We start from the raw sequence: 17,217 nt of genomic DNA on the forward strand, positions 1-17,217 counted from the left end.
ACTGTTCAGATATCTTTCCTTTCATCTTTTTTTCACGTTTCTGCTCATCACTGTCTTGGTCTTGGTCAAAGTCTGCTGAGGAAAAATACGTTTTGGAATCCCAAAATGAGTGCCATTGCCATCCACCTGCAACCACCAGCACAAATTAAGCAATGGCAAAGGTACAGTGTAGGAGTCCTCCTCACAGATAATAGTAACTATGCAATTCCTTTTATTCTAAAATGTATAGTTCTTAATTAAAATGGATCAGAAGTGAAGAAAGCAATTTGTCATTAACAAAGCTGAATCTAGATACGATTTTCCTTCTTTCAAGTAAATGTCTTAAAACAAGCAATATTCATACCAAAATAACTTTATTTGCATTAAAATTGAAATGGAAGAAAAACACATGAGCATGCAGGATGACAGGATCATATGCTAAGCCAAAACCTCTTTCACATATCTTAAAAAGAAAACATTACACAACACAAAATAGAGATACACTGGGCTGCACAGCTGTGAAACCTTTGATATCAACATAATCTGTTGAGTCAATAGGACCCAGTTTACCAAGCCTGACACTCATGCAGGGGTGCTTAGTTTATTCTGTGCAGGATTTATTAGGGTTGGTAAATCAACAAAATGCTTTACATCACATTGGGCCAAGTAAGTGTGGGTGCAAAACGTTAGTAAATAACCCCCTTTGAGTAATTGCTTAGAGCCTATGGCTCTAAAGGAGGAGAAGTTTGCAATGCTATAGGAGGAGCACAATTTTAGCCAAAAGGGGAAACGCACTTTATAAATTTTTTCTTTCTATAAAGTATTATATTGCAATTTATTGGTATTTATAAAGGGCCAGATGTATCAAAGAATTTTGCATTCGCGAATTGCTAAATTCGGCCGTTTGCAAATGCAAAATCACCTTTCTGAATGTAAGAAAGGCATTCGCAGTGCAATTTGAAGGAATCGCTAAAATAGCGAATTGGGCATTAAGGAATCGCTATTACCACCAAGTTGAACTTGGTGGTAACCGTGTGCAAATTTTAAAAATGCATTAAAAATGCATTTTTAAAATTGACATGTAACGCACACATGCCCTTTTGGCATGTGTGCACCTTACATGTCTTCCAAAATAGTTTTGGGGTGCAGCAGAGGGGGCCTTAGGCCCCCAGCACCCTGGAGTTTGCATTTCCCAAATTGCGAATTACAGTTAGGAATTCGCAATTTGGGAAATGCAAAAAATTTGCAAATATGGGCAGACAGGCCCATAGGTGTGAATGGGGGCTGTATCGCTATTTGAGATTCGGTAATAGCATTTGCGATTTTTAAGAAATCGCTATTACCGAATCGCAAATATGATACATAGCATTTCGCGACTCAGAAATAGCAATTTCTTAAAAATCGCAATTTCCGAATCGCAAAAGGCTTTTTTGATACATCTGGCCCATAGTGCTTTCCATATTCTTTGGCTGACCTTAGGCACTTTCCTGGATGGTTTGCATTATTTATATAAAGGTGGAAATGTAATGATCACATTTTCGGAGTATCTTGTTACCTTATGGCAGGATACTAATAAGTAAGAACAACCCACTTAAGCAAAAACAATTCAGCAGAGCCCACTTTGCATATTCAACTCATCTAAATCAGTCACCAGCATACACACTGATGCATTTCTACCTCCTATGTACCAGCTTAATATGCAATCTGCCTATGGATAGCAATGATTATGGATCTTTGCCTAATGGACACTCCGGTAACTGCCCACTACCACACATTGCAGCAGAAAATAATTACATTTTCAAAGGCATACCTAGCGCTGTATCAAGAACAGCTGCGCTGGCTCAGTGCAGAGCTGAGCCCTGTTTTTATGCACTTGCACTTTCTACAGTGCACGCATTTAACTCAATACTTTTTTAAACATCTAGGTAAATCTTTGGTGTTACTTAACATTAATTTACTTTCTGGGTTAACAAGACATATGTCCAAACTTCAGAAACGTGCCAAAATTATTTTCCTGTAAGCAAGATGTTCTTGCCAATTTAATTTTCATATCGCAAAAAATTTCAGAAAATTACAAGTACCTGTTGCATTGTTCCCATGTTACCATTTCTACGAGTCTGCATGCCACTGCTATAAAATAATATGAATTTAACAAGGGGAGCTCTTCAGTTTGGGTGGAGGAGCGGCAGCTACAAAACTCTTACCAGAAACCGTAATACACTTAGTCTATTATCATTTTCTGGTAAAAGGGCGGCCACAGGGGTGACGAGTAGTGATGGGGAGTGCACAGCACTCCCTCTCACTGTGCATGTATGTTTGGCCAGCCAAACACACACGCGTAGTAGGCTCTCTCCAGCCCAGCAACCCAGTTGCTGGGCTGGAGAGAGCCTGCACAGGCATCCAGTCTGCCTGGGTGCACCCTGGCTGGGCGCTGCCAGCCAGTCCTGATGCTGCTCTGAACATCATCCGGATTGGCCGCAGGGCAGGCTGAGAGCCTGCAGCCTGCGACGAAGGATAGGAGAGACGCGGCGAGGGAAGGTAAGTGTTTTTTTTTTTTATTGAATTAAATCAATGTTTATTCCCCCCCTCCTGCATGCCTCCCCACCCCTGCTACGCCCTATGAGACGCTACTGGAATTTAAACTCCTCTTATGGCATTACCCAAACAAGTATAGACAATATTAAAGTCAATACTTTGAATATTTGCTGAACACCAAAGATGTTTGGTTCGTTTACTGAAAGATTAGTCATGTTAAAGCTTAGTGGAAAAGAAATCATAATATTGAAAAAAGTCTATATTCTTTGCAAGACCTTTTCAGTTAGTAAAGGACACACTTTTGCATACCCTTGTATATTTAACACTTCATATTTTAACAAATTTACTCAACAGTAAAAACAATATTATACGGATTTGGTCTTTCATTTCACACCCATTCAGATTTCTTGGATCTTATATATGTAGACTTGTTGAAATCCGAATGCACTGATAAAGTGATCTCATCCAAGGACTCATGTCCTAAAGGACTGGTGTGAAACTGAGAGCCTAAGTCCTGTTTTTCATCAGATTTTAAAACTGGATCCTGGCTCTCGTCTTCCTTCCCTAACCTACTTTGCCTATTGGTGATGATTGAGGGTTCATCCATCTTAACTAGGGCATTCCTAGTGCTACCTGGAGGTGTGAGGCTAACCTGAAGGGAATATGCATTCTTGTTACTATTTGAGTTGATATTTGACCTGGCAGTATCCTTGGCAATGGCCCCGTAATCAACAGTCATGGCTTCATCTTCATTTGAACGGAATGATGGGGAATATTCACATGCAGGATCAACTTTTTTCTTCCTTCTGAGATCTTGGTGCTGAGATTGAAGGTCATGGTTCTCCTCAAATTCAGGTGGCTCTGGAAAAGCATCTTGTGGCAGTAGAGTAGAACAGCGTCCATCATTTGGGTAGTCACTTTCCATCAACAATAATCTGTGGCTTCTCCTTCCACCTGTTGCTCTTCTATGTATTACAAAGATCAGGTCCACAATGCTAAGAAGAAGGGAGCTTCCACTGACTACCCACATAAAAATCATCATCAGTGACTTCTCTGTCGGTCTGGAGATGTAGCATTCGATGCTGCCGGTACAAGGTGGCTCAAAACAACTGAAGGTTTTGGGGAGGAACAATCCAAACAGAAAATATTGCCCAGTACTGAACCCGGCCTCAATGATGGTTCTAATGAGGAGGTGAACTAAATAGGCACCAGAAAAGTCCTGGATTTCCCATGTGTCAATTTTGGAGTGCATCTGGAAGGAAGAATTTGGAGAAGGTGCAATTTTGGTGGTTGAAATCTCTGATCTCATGTGCTGTGAAGCTGCCTTGCTGAGCACGTATACATCAAAAAGAGCTTGCAGCAGCAGCACACAAAGGACCTGCGCCAACCAGAAGCGAAAGTGCGACACAGGTGAGAATATGTCATAGCACGCATTTGAGCAACCAGGCTGCAGCGTGTTGCAAACAAATTTCTCCTGTTCATCTTGATAGAGAGGATATCCTGCTAGAACAATCACTGCCATCCTGAGAAAGATTGTCGACGTGATCCATATCTTTCCTGAAAGTGAAGAACAATATTATTATTTTCAATAAGATAACATATTGTTTTTTCATTTGGGATACAAGAATTTTAGTAGAATGAAGTGCATAATTTGGTGAACAGACAGCTATGTCTACAAACACAAAAATGTTAGCATTTTCTTTCACAAAAAACAAATATGTGCACATCATTTAAAACAATGTGTTAAACTGTCTTTATAATGTAGTAGGTAACGAGATCTCTACATTTTTAAAACGTTCTACTAAATAAAAATACATACTAATCAATCAAATGTACACTATGGGACATATTTACAAACCCCCTGCTTCTCCTTGCACCACATTAGCATCATTTTGTTTACGCTAATGTGGTGTTAAGAAGCCATTTTCGTTGTGCAATATTTACAAAGTGTAACACTTTGTAACCCCTTGCACATATCATGTCTGCACCAGGCATGATGTATGCCAGGGGACGTTCCCCCATTAGGAGGCCCAAAAAATGGCACAGTGAAATCTGCAAGATTTCAGTGCACCATGTTTAGCATAATTTTTAATGCCTGCCGCAGGCAGGCATTAAATTGGCATTCCCGTTGTACTCAATGAGCCTCCCTTGACTTTGGTAGATTAACACCCAAATTTTTGGAACTAATCCACCAAAGCGCCACAATAGCGTCAAAATGTATGCTCCTATTGTCCTAACGTGTTCCGTGGTGCGCCGTATTATAAATACAGCACACACATGGTGTCGTTAGGGGGGCAAATGGGGCGCATTAAAAGCGGTGCATCATCTATGATGCGCCACTTTCTTGTAAATATGGTCCCATGAGTCTAGTTCATGCAGAAAAGTGTAAAATCATAGAAGGACCCCAACAACTCCAACTCAACCTAAATTTACACTTTGTTGCCATTCTCAAACCAGGTGTAATAGTACCCTGCAAATACACGTCATGCACAGGTTTTTATGTGTACAGTTGCACCTGTCATATGACTTGTTATGGTTGTCTACTTCCCCTGTGTAGAGTTTTTACATGGTGTGCAATTCCAGTCAGTGAGAAGGGCAGCCAATTGTGCAAAAGTGTTTTTTTTCTCTACAAGGCAAACATGTTTTCCCCATGGAGCAAGCCTTCACCTTACACCCCCGAAAAAGTGGGAATGATGTGTTTCCGTTTATATTCTTAAAGGGGTAGAAGTAGCTTGCCAGCAGTTTTCATGGTGGAAAAGGATCGGATTTCAATTTATAATCCCCACAAGAATACGTATCGTTGTGCGTTCACAAATTTACAAAGCAAACCACGCCCACTTTCCACTCCTTTTGTTGGTTTCACTACTGCAGACTTTTTCGCACTTGTGGCAGAGAAAGCAGTTACTCCATTTACCCCTGCCTGCGGCGAGTTTCCAGCAGAATAAATATATCTCTCGAGCCAAAATACATTTTTAAAATCAGGCTCTATAGGTTATGCCTTAGTAATTTCCACTACAGACATTTTCTGAATATGTACATGCACTGGAAATTTACACTACGTGTAGCACTGGAACCAATGAGCTCTTTAAAACACTTTCACCTCATTATGCAAAAAAGGATTTACACCGCACGAGACATCATAAAAATGACTTAGTTAGAACAGTCCTGTAAATTGGCAATTGTCTCTTTAGGTCATGAGACTGTTTTAACCATGGATTTCAAGGAATTTTTGACAGAAACTGTCTTCTTCTGAGTCGGGATGTTTATTTATCTCCTTTACGAGATTGCAAGTTTAAAAAAAATAATATTTGTTATATTTTATGCAGAAAGGTGGTTAACGAGGGCTTTGGGTCTCATCCCTGGTGTCTAGTGGGCTTCTGGTAAGCGTTCTAGACCTGTACTTTTGTGCTGCATTTATTGTGCCTTATTGTATTGTGCCTTGCGCTTTGTGCCATTTTGCCTTGTGCTTTTGTGCCTTTTCCTAGGTTTTGTGCCGCGTTTATTGTGCCTTATTTGTATTGTGCCTTGCGCTTTGTGCCGTTTTGCCTTGTGCCTATTCTGCTTTTGTGCCTTTTCCTGCTTTTTGTGCCTTTTTCTAGGTTTTTCCTAGGTTTTGTGCCTTTTTATGCCTTCTCATGTGCTCTCCCCCTGCCGGCTCTCTCTGAGCCACTCTCAGCTTCTCAGCTCCCCACCACAGCGTCCCCTGCAGCCCCGCCCCCCTCGCGCCCCCATTCGCTTTTCCCTCCCGCCTCCCTGCTGCTCCTCTCTCCTCCCTTCTTAATGACGGTCGCTGCGCGTCCGTGCCGCTGGCGCGCCAGAGGCGCACCAGAGGCAAGCCCGTCCGTGCCTGGACCGCACCCAGTGCCGGTCCCCCTGGCCCGCGCCCCCCACACACCACCAGACGCCGCTACACCACCAAGGATCTCCTCGCCCTCAACCCAGGACGATTCCCGACCTGCTTCCAGGCCACACCCAAGACCACCAAAGGACCTTTCACCTGCCAAGCCTGGCACTTCACCTGCACCTCAAAACACCTCAACAGACCTACCAACAACCACTTGAACTGCATTCTACTCAACACCTTCTCCATCCACAAACACGCCATCGAACTTTGGGACCTGCTGACCTCCACATCACCGGACATCGCCTTCCCCACCGAAACCTCGACTAACTCGGCCTCCGAACCCGACATTGCCATTGCCATCCCTGAAGGCTTCAAGATCACCAGGAGGGACCGCAGAAATAAACCCCACACAGCGCCAAGGCCAGCTGGTTCACCCCTGATCTTCAGAACTCCAAACAAGAACGCTGCAAAAGTGAGAAGATCTGCCGTACGGATCCCACTGAACCCAACCACATCGCACTCAAGGAATCCATCTGCAAGCATCACCAACTGATCCGCACCAACAAAAGAACCCATTTCAAGAACTGCATAGACAACAACGCCCACAACAGTAAAGAACTCTTCTGCATCATCAGAGATCTCTCAAACCCCAAGTCCTGCTCCAACGAACCCCCTCTGTTGCAAGATCTCTACAACTCCCTCGCCACCCACTTCCGCCGCAAGATAGGAGAAATCCACAACAGCTTCAACCCAAAACAGACCGCAAACATCCACAAACCTGACGCCCTGAGTAACACCAACCTCCTCCACAGCTGGACCCTCGTCAACACAGAAATCGTCACTCACACCATGGCTTCCATCCACTCCGGATCCCCAACGGACCCCTGCCCTCACCACATCTTCAACAAAGCTAGCAACATCATCGCCCCCCACCTCTGCAACACCATAAACAACTCCTTCGAATCAGCCACCTTCCTGGAAATCTGGAAACACGCAGAAGTCAACTCACTACTGAAGAAACCCAAGGCGGACCCAGATGACCCGAAGACCTACCAGCCGATCTCGCTCCTCCCCTTCCCGGTCAATGTCATCGAAAAAGTCATCAACACCCAGCTCTCCCATTTCCTAGAAGACAGTAAGGCGCTCAACACCTCCCAATCCGGTTTCTGGAAAAACCACAGCACCGTGACCGCACTCATCGCTGCCACAGATGACATAAGAACCATGCTCGACAAAGGAGAAACCACAGCACTCATCTTGCTAGACCTCTCTGCCACTTTCGACATGGTATGTCATCACACCCTCCGCAAACAACTCCACAACGCCGGAATCCGCGACAAGGCTCTCAACTGGATCTCATCATTTCTTGCCGACAGAACCCAGAGAGCCCGCCTTCCGCCATTCCTGTCAGAAGTCTCCAAGATCATCTGTGGAGTCCCTCAGGGATCCTCCCTCAGCCCAACGCTCTTCAATGTCTACATGGCCACCCTCGCCAACATCGCATGGTCACACCACATCAACATAGTATCATACGTGGACGACCCCCAGCTGATCCTCTCCCTCACAAAAGACCCCACTACTGCCAAAAACAACCTACACAACGGACTTCAAGCCATCTCCAATTGGATGGAATCCAGCCGCCTCAAACTTAACACCAAAAAAACAAAGATCATCATCTTCGGCTCCAACCCCTCAGCATGGAACGACTCCTGGTGGCCCAACTCCCTAGGCACCACACCCTCACCCACCACCCACGTTCGCAACCTAGGCTTCATCCTGGACTCCACTCTCAGCATGACTCAACAGGTCAATGCAGTCTCCTTCTCCTGCTACAACACCCTCTGCATGCTCCGCAAGATCTTCAAATGGATCCCCGTCGAGACCAGGAAAACCGTCACCCACGCCCTGGTCAGCAGCAGATTGGACTACGGCAACGCCCTTTATGCAGGAACAACGGCCAAGCTCCAATCCAAGCTACAACGCCTCCGCTACAACGCTTCCGCCCGCCTCATCCATAATACCCCGCTACGCAACCACACCTCCCCCCTCCTCAGAGACCTGCACTGGCTACCCGTACCGAGAAGGATCACTTTCAAACTCCTTTCCCATGCTCACAAAGTTCTCTACAACACCGGCCCAGCCTACCTCAACGACTGACTTACCTTCCATGCTCCCACACGTCTTCTTTGCTCCGCCAACCTTGCTCTCGCCGCCGTCCCCCGCATCCGCCCCTCCACCGCCGGAGGAAGATCCTTTTCTCACCTCGCCGCCAAGACCTGGAACTCACTACCTCTCCAGCTGCGCCAGACCCAAGACACCCTAACGTTCAGGAGGCACCTCAAAACATGGCTTTTCGACCTCCTGCACCCCCTCCCCTCTGTGCCTTGAGACCCTAACGGGTGAGTAGTGCGCTTTATAAATATTCTGATTGATTGATTGATTGATTGGGTCCAGCTATATTGGGAAAATGGAAAAGTATATCCGCTCCTTCTCTAGAAGATGGGATTATGGCCTTAGTTCTACTTGCTGTACGTGAAAAAGTCAAATACATTCTTAACTAACCAACTAATCAGAGAGATTTATGTGAAAGGGTTAGAGATAACTGTAATGATTTGTCTTTAAAGCTGCCATTGTTTAAGAAAATAGCAGTCTTGTTTACATTTCCCCACTTACTTTTGGGTAAGTCTCCCCAGTACTGGGGTTGCCCTCAGTGTGACAAATTCCATGTATTGAGGATTTTCCTCTTGACTTTATTGCCTACAATTGAGTGTTAATTATTCCTACATTTGTTTCTCTTAACAACTTTTATTTAATAAAAAATAATAAATCCTCTGTTAAGCACATATTTGCAATCTTCTCAAATTATGATTTTTTTCAAACTTTGAAATAGACACTGGTGCTCCTATGCAAAGCGCTTGGCCACAAGGGATCTTAATACTAGCCAATAATTTCACTCCAGCGCAAATATATGCCAGTCAGCATGATTAATTTGGAATGAATCCAATCGCGACATGGTAATCCAGCGACTAAGACTACTACTGCTATGCTTTACTACAAGGGGCATCTTTTCTTTGCCTAAGTATAAAAATAAATCGACTTTAACAGTTTTGAAGATACACTGGATGGAAAAAGAGAAGATTGGCTATCATCAGAATACATTTTCTCGATTGGATCGGTTCCCAGACAGGTGTGATGAAGGCATTTCAGTAATTTCCCCGGGAGGTGGATATTAAACAGTGCAGCTTTGCCAGGCTGTGTCCTAGGCTAGCAGGTTAACCCCTTCTGTGCCGCGGACGTAATGGTTACGTCCTGCGGCACAGTGCTGCTGTGCCCAGGACGTAACCATTACGTCCTGGGCACACAGCCCAGAGGGAGCACTAGCGCTCCCTCTGTGGGGTTGCCCCCACCCCCCCAAGGCAGGGATGGAAGGGGAAGCCCTTTCCCTTCCACCCCCGACCCCCCCCTCAACCCCCCCTGTGACGTCAGTACGCGATCGCGCGCTGTTAGTCACAGGGCCTCCTCTGAGCTTCCAGCGCGATCAGAAGAGAAATGCTTTTCATTTCTCTTCCGATCACATGGGGGAGGCCCAGAGAGGCTTTTGAAGTCTCTCTCTGCGTTTTGGCAGCCGGATTGAAAGCAATCCGGCTGTCAAAACGCCCACTAGACACCAGGGATTTTATTTAAAAAATGAAACTGGCATGTGGGAGCGACCCCTTGGGCAAGGGTCGCTCCCAGGGGGGGCATTTTTTTTTAAGGCCTTTTCTGCCCCCCCCTGGGGGCGGAAACCTCTAGGCACCAGGGATACATTTTTTTTTTTTGTTTAGTTTTTTGTTTTAGAGGTGGGGAGCGACCCCTTAGGCAAGGGTCGCTCCCATAGGGGGAAAATTATATTTAGGACATTTCCGCCCCACTTGGGGGCAGATTGGCCTATTTTTATGAGGCCAATCTGCCCCCAAGGGGGACAGAAACCACTAGACACCAGGGAGTTTTTTTTTTTTGTTTGTGAATTTCACGTAAGGGCAGCGACCCCTTAGGCAAGGGTCGTTCCCTGGGGGCCAAATTTATTTTAGGCCATTTCTGCCCCCCAGGGGGGCAGATCAGCCTATTTTAATTAGGCCGATCTGCCCCCAAGGGGGGCAGAAACCACTAGACACCAGGGATTTTTGTTGTTGTTTTACAGATGGGGAGCGTCCCCTTAGGCACGGGTCGCTCCGCTGGAAGGGCAAATTGTATTTAGGCCATTTCTGCCCGCTTTGGGAGCAGATCAGCCGATTTTAGGTCAATCTGCCCCGAAGGGGGGCAGAAACCACTAGGCACCAGGGATCTTTTTTTTATCGCCGTCACGCAAGGGGAGCGACCCCGTAGGCAAGGGTCGCTCCCCTGGGGGGGCACATTTATTTTAGGCCATTTCTGCCCCCCCAGGGGCCGGCTGAGCTAGAGGCCAAAATCCACAGGTAGGCACTTTGCAAAAAACACCACTGTTTTCCGTGAAAAAATTTGATGTGCCCACGTTGTGTTTTGGGCCATTTCCTTTTGTGGGCGCTAGGCCTACCCACACAAGTGAGGTACCATTTCTATTGGGAGACTTGGAAGAATGCTGGGTGGAAGGACATTTGTGGCTCCTCTCAGATTCCAGAACTTTCTGTCACCGAAATGAGAGGAAAAAGTGTTTTTTTGGCCACATTTTGAGGTTTGCAAAGGATTCTGGGTAACAGAACCTGGTCAGAGCCCCACAAGTCACCCCATCTTGGATTCCCCTAGGTGTCTAGTTTTCCGAAATGTGCTGGTTTGCTAGGTTTCCCCAGGTGCAGGCTGAGCTAGAGGCCAAAATCCACAGCTAGGCACTTTTTCTGTGAAAAAATGTGCTGTGTCCATGTTGTGTTTTGGGCCATTTCCTTTCATGGGCGCTAGGCCTACCCACACAAGTGAGGTACCATTTCTATCGGGAGACTTGGGGGAACGCTGGGTGGAAGAAAATTTGTGGCTCTTCTCAGATTCCAGAACTTTCTGTCACCGAAATGTGAGAAAAATGAGTTTTTTTAGCCAAATTTTGAGGTTTGCAAAGGATTCTGGGTAACAGAACCTGGTCAGAGCCCCACAAGTCACCCCATTTTGGATTCCCCTAGGTGTCTAGTTTTCAGAAATGTGCTGGTTTGCTAGGTTTCCCCAGGTGCAGGCTGAGCTAGAGGCCAAAATCTACAGGTGGGCACTTTGCAAAAAACACCTCTGTTTTCTGTCAAAAAATGGGATGTGTCCACGTTGTGTTTTGGGGCATTTCCTGTCGCGGGCGCTAGGCCTACCCACACAAGTGAGGTATCATTTTTTATCGGGAGACTTGGGGGAATGCTGGGTGGAAGGGAATTTGTGGCTCCTCTCAGATTCCAGAACTTTTTGTCACCGAAATGTGAGGAAAATGTGTTTTTTTAGCCAAATTTTGAGGTTTGAAAAGGATTCTGGGTAACAGAACCTGGTCAGAGCCCCACAAGTCAGCCCATCTTGGATTCCCCTAGGTCTCTAGTTTTAAAAAATGCACAGGTTTGGTAGGTTTCCCTAGGTGCTGGCTGAGCTGGAGGCCAAAATCTACAGGTAGGCACTTTGCAAAAAACACCTCTGTTTTCTGTCAAAAAATGGGATGTGTCCACGTTGTGTTTTGGGGCATTTCCTGTCGCAGGCGCTAGGCCTACCCACACAAGTGAGGTATCATTTTTATCGGGAGACTTGGGGGAATGCTGGGTGGAAGGGAATTTGTGGCTCCTCTCAGATTCCAGAACTTTTTGTCACCGAAATGTGAGGAGGAAAATGTGGTTTTTTAGCCAAATTTTGAGGTTTGAAAAGGATTCTGGGTAACAGAACCTGGTCAGAGCCCCACAAGTCAGCCCATCTTGTATTCCCCTAGGTCTCAAGTTTTCAAAAATGCACAGGTTTGGTAGGTTTACCTGGGTGCTGGCTGAGCTAGAGGCCAAAATCTACAGGTAGGCACTTTGCAAAAAACACCTCTGTTTTCTGTCAAAAAATGGGATGTGTCCACGTTGTGTTTTGGGCCATTTCCTTTCGTGGGCGCTAGGCCTACCCACACAGGTGAGGTACCATTTTTATCGGGAGACTTGGGGGAACACTGGGTGGAAGGAAATTTGTGGCTCCTCTCAGATTCCAGAACTTTCTGTCACCGAAATGTGAGGAATCGTGTTTTTTTAGCCCAATTTTGAGGTTTGCAAAGGATTCTGGGTAACAGAACCTGGTCAGAGCCCCACAAGTCACCCCATCTTGGATTCCCCAAGGTCTCTAGTTTTAAAAAATGCACAGGTTTGGTAGGTTTCCCTAGGTGCCGGCTGAGCTAGAGGCCAAAATCTACAGGTAGGCACTTTGCAAATAACACCTCTGTTTTCTGTCAAAAAAATGGGATGTGTCCACATTGTGTTTTGGGACATTTCCTGTCGCTGGCGCTAGGCCTACCCACACAAGTGAGGTATACTTTTTATCTGGAGACTTGGGGGGAACATTGAATAGCAAAACAAATGTCATTGCCCCTTGTCTTTCTCTGCATTTTTTCCTTCCAAATATAAGAGAGTGTGTAAAAAAGACGTCTATTTGAGAAATGCCCTGTAATTCACATGCTAGTATGGGCACCCTGGAATTCAGAGATGTGCAAATAACCACTGCTCCTCAACACCTTATCTTGTGCCATTTTGGAAATACAAAGGTTTTCTTGATAGCTATTTTTTACTCTTTATATTTCAGCAAATGAATTGCTGTATACCCGGTATAGAATGAAAACCCACTGCAGGGTGCAGGTCATTTATTGGCTCTGGGTACCTAGAGTTCTTGATGAACCTACAAGCCCTATATATCCCCGCAATCTGAAGAGTCCAGCAGACGTAACGGTATACCTCAATTTCAATACAAAACAATTTCAGTTGTTATTTTCTGTAGGAAACCCTTGTAGGATCTACACAAATTACCCCTTGCTGAATTCAGAATTTTGTCTACTTATTAGAAATGTTTCGGTTTCTGGGATCCAGCATTGGTTTCATGCCCATTTCTGTCACTGACTGGAAAAATCAGAAAAATCTGAAAAATGGGGTATGTCCCAGTAAAATGCCAAAATTGTGTTGAAAAATTGGGTTTTCTGATTCAAGTCTGCCTGTTCCTGAAAGCTGGGAAGCTGGTGATTTTAGCACTGCAAACCCTTTGTTGATGCCATTTTCAGGGAAAAAACCACAAGCCTTCTTCTGCAGCCCAGTTTTCCAATTTTGTTTGAAAAAAATGAAATTTTCACAGTATTTTGGCTAATTTCTTGGCCTCCTTCTGGGGAACCCACAAAGTCTGGGTACCTCTAGAATGTTGGAAAAAAAGGACGCAAATTTGGCGTGGGTAGCTTACGTGAACAAAAAGTTATGAGGGCCTTAGCGCGAACTGCCCCAAATAGCCAAAAAAATGCTCGGCACAGGAGGGGGAAAAGGCCTGGCAGCGAAGGGGTTAAGGAGAAATTTGGTAAACAAGTGGTAAGGTCCTTTTGCCACATTGCTCCCATAATAAAATCACTGGCCCAGATCAACGAGTAAGGCACAACCCATTTTACGTGAGCACTAACGATCCTTCTCATCTATCATAATACTCATCATTCACAATACAAAATGGACACATCACAATTTTCAAAATGGGGCATAGAATGCCGATTTTAGTGTTTCCCGAAGCTAACTTAGAATGTACCAGTATTTAACTAGCCTTCCCCAGCCCCCTAGTAAATTGCACGTTGTGCTGTAATTTCGGCAAAATTTACAATACTGATCCTCGCGCAAACAGAAATTTGCACATATATCAAAAGATAATTGAACATTCACAATGAGGGTGCTAGTGTTATATCACGAAGATTCGTGGTGAAAGAGCTACTGAGCATTGATTCATTTAAGTACAGGACATGGCAAACAAAATGATCCTACAGTTCCAGTCCGCGACCAATAGAGTGTGCACAAAACCAATAAACCATTGAACTAATATATTTGCCACTAAGGCAACTTCATTGAACAAATGTTCCGTTACTTACATTGTAAAAGAATGTAAATGACAAACACACACTGGAGCTTTTCTAGAATACCAATGGCAAATTGCTAAAGATGGTTTAATGACTATGTAATTGCCTGCAAGTGTTTACTTATACGATGTTTGAATTTTTATCACTTGCAAGTCTATACTTCCTCGTAACTTGGATGATGTTATCAGACATCAATTAAAGTCCTGTATGTATATAGGAACGTTGGAAAAGGCATTAATTTATGTACCTTAAGAACACAAGTAAGGTCAATACCTTAGCTGCTATGAAGAGATCCTGATTGAATGGAAGAAAATACTTTTATGTGTGTTACTACGCCACCTGCGTGGCATGTATGACAAGTATATGTATATGTAAATGTATGTAAGTGTGCATGCAAGCATACACACACATGTATTAACTGGAGACAAAAGCTAATGTTTAAAAGCCAAAAGACGGTGAAATTCACCAATTATTATTTTCTGTGTTAGCTATAACCTGCTCCCTTCTGCTGAGTGCAGCAGGGCTTTGGGAGCAGGGCCTGGCTCCTTGTCAGGTCCAAAGCCCAACCTTCCATAGCAGGCCAACCCCTTCTGCTCAAGGCCTTTGACTATGCACAGTGGGGATTTAGAACTTCAGGGCATGTGCCCGAGCACCATGAGTAGCCCAACTCCTGCTGCCAACAGCCTCTAGTCAGGCCCTGCACCCAACTTCCCATGAGTGACCACACCCCTCCCCAATGCATGGCCTTCCCACACTATACACCCATACCACACTATACACCCATCCCACACTATACAACCATGACTCAGCGGATGGACAACCTATATTTTGCCTTTTATTTTTCATTTTCATTTTTGTTGGATACCGCAGTACTCCAGGTGTACCCACCACTCATGCTCCACCCACATGGTACTTCGATATCACACAAGCTTCCTCGGGTGACGTTTTCATGCTCCTGTGGTAACATGGAGTGAATGCTTGTGTGGTGGCCCTACAGGAGTACCGCAGTGCCTCACAGCAGAGCCGCACTGGGTCCTGCAGAAGTACCACAGTACCAGCACCCCCTGCCCCCCCCCCTCCGAAAATATTTTTTACTTTCGGACGTGGGGATCCCTCTTGATCCTCCCACAGATGCCTGGTGGTCAAGGTATCCCTTCCCTGTTCCCTTATCTTTTTAATGCAATTCCAGGACATAGGGGCCAAGGCAAGTAAAAAAAAAGTCAATCAGCCCTGGTTCTGTGGTACTGATGGAGGAAAAATCTCCCTCAGCCAGAGGGCCCTATTTTTTTAAACTTTCAGTATCCTGGGATGTCCCAATATACCTAACTTTTGAACCCCCTCAAGACCACACCTAAGTACTGCAATATCACACAAGCTTCCTCGGGTGACGTTTTCATGCTCCTGTGGTACCATGGAGTGAATGCTTGTGTGGCAGCCCCACAGGAGTACTGCAGTGCCTCACAAGAGAGCCGCACTGGGTCCTGCAGAAGTACCACAGTACCAGCTCCCCCCACCCCCAAAATAGTTTTTTACTTTCGGCTGTGGGGATCCCTCTTGATCCTCCCACAGATGCCTGGTGGTCAGGTTATCCCTAGCCTTTTCCTTTATTTTTTTAAATGCAATTCCAGGACAAAGGAACCAAGTCAAGTCAAAAAAAGTCAACCAAGTCCGGTAATATCAGCCATAACATTTTTTTCAAAGTTGCAACTGGCCAATCAGCCCTGGTTCTGTGGTACTGATGGAGGAAAAATCTCCCTCAGCGAGAGGGCCCTATTTTTTTAACTTTCAGTATCCTGCGATGTCCCAATATACCTAACTTTTGAACCCCCTCAAGCCCAACCCTAAGCACCTCTTCACACCAAATTTTACAAAAACAGCTGAGCAGATTTACACCAAATAATGAAAAGCATCCTTTCAGAGTGAAATTCTAACATTCTGGCAAATTTGGTGTAATGCTGTTCCAGATGTTTTTTCTACATCGGAGAGCAAAGTTTTTCATGGGAATTAACATTTTTCATTTTTTGAACCCCATTTTCTTGGACCTGTTTGGCAGATCACCCCAAAACGTTCCATGAAGAAGCTGAGGTGGGTGAGTTTTTTTTCTGTAAAGTTTCTTGAAGAACTGAGAAGCTACACCAATGTTATTAGCAAAACAAAAACCTCTCTATGGAAACTGTGATCTAACTATACCAAAACACTAGCAACCGCAGATGTGCACAGTGTAATATATCTATATATCTATCTATCTTTTTATATTCAGATATATATATACATATATATATATATATATATATATATATATATATATATATATATATATATATATATACATATATATATAAATACATATATATATATATATATATGTATGTATTTATATATATATATATATATATATGAAATATATATTCTAAACATCTGTCTTTGACCTTAAATTTTTTTGTGCATATATATATATATATATATATATATACACTCACACATATATATATGTAAGCACACATATGTGTGTGTATATACACCTATGTATCATCTAAATGTTTATTTCGCGGTAAATCCACATAAAACACACCTAGATAATTATATTCATTACAAGTTGGGTACAGTAGTTAAGGATTAAATGTTAAAACGATAAAAAAGTATGAAAATAAAATCAAAGTACTACAATATAAAACCTAAAAGTGCCAAGGACATTTTTGGTATCAGTGCCCACCCGTAAAGCTCATTCAAAGGCTGTTTTTCATGAATGTTCAAGAAGACATAAAAGGTTTACAAAAATCGTAGTTGGCCCAGGTCTAAACAGTATATCAGGTCATTAACCAGTTAT

The 17,217-nt window shown here is 44.2% G+C and overlaps 1 protein-coding gene across 2 annotated transcripts in view; it reads right to left on the minus strand.

The window, feature by feature from the left end:
- Positions 1–334: 334 nt before the first annotated feature.
- GJD4 (gap junction protein delta 4) overlaps positions 335–17,217 on the minus strand; it is a 49,377-nt gene continuing 32,494 nt past the window's right edge. For both annotated transcript variants that reach the window (XM_069211212.1, XM_069211211.1), the window contains one exon: positions 335–4,071. In XM_069211212.1, coding sequence (XP_069067313.1) covers positions 2,903–4,071 — 1,169 coding nt within the window. In that variant the 3' untranslated portion in view covers positions 335–2,902. The remainder of the gene's footprint in view (positions 4,072–17,217) is intronic.

This window comes from Pleurodeles waltl, chromosome 10 (assembly GCF_031143425.1).
Source record: "Pleurodeles waltl isolate 20211129_DDA chromosome 10, aPleWal1.hap1.20221129, whole genome shotgun sequence".
NCBI classification, from domain to species: domain Eukaryota; kingdom Metazoa; phylum Chordata; class Amphibia; order Caudata; family Salamandridae; genus Pleurodeles; species Pleurodeles waltl.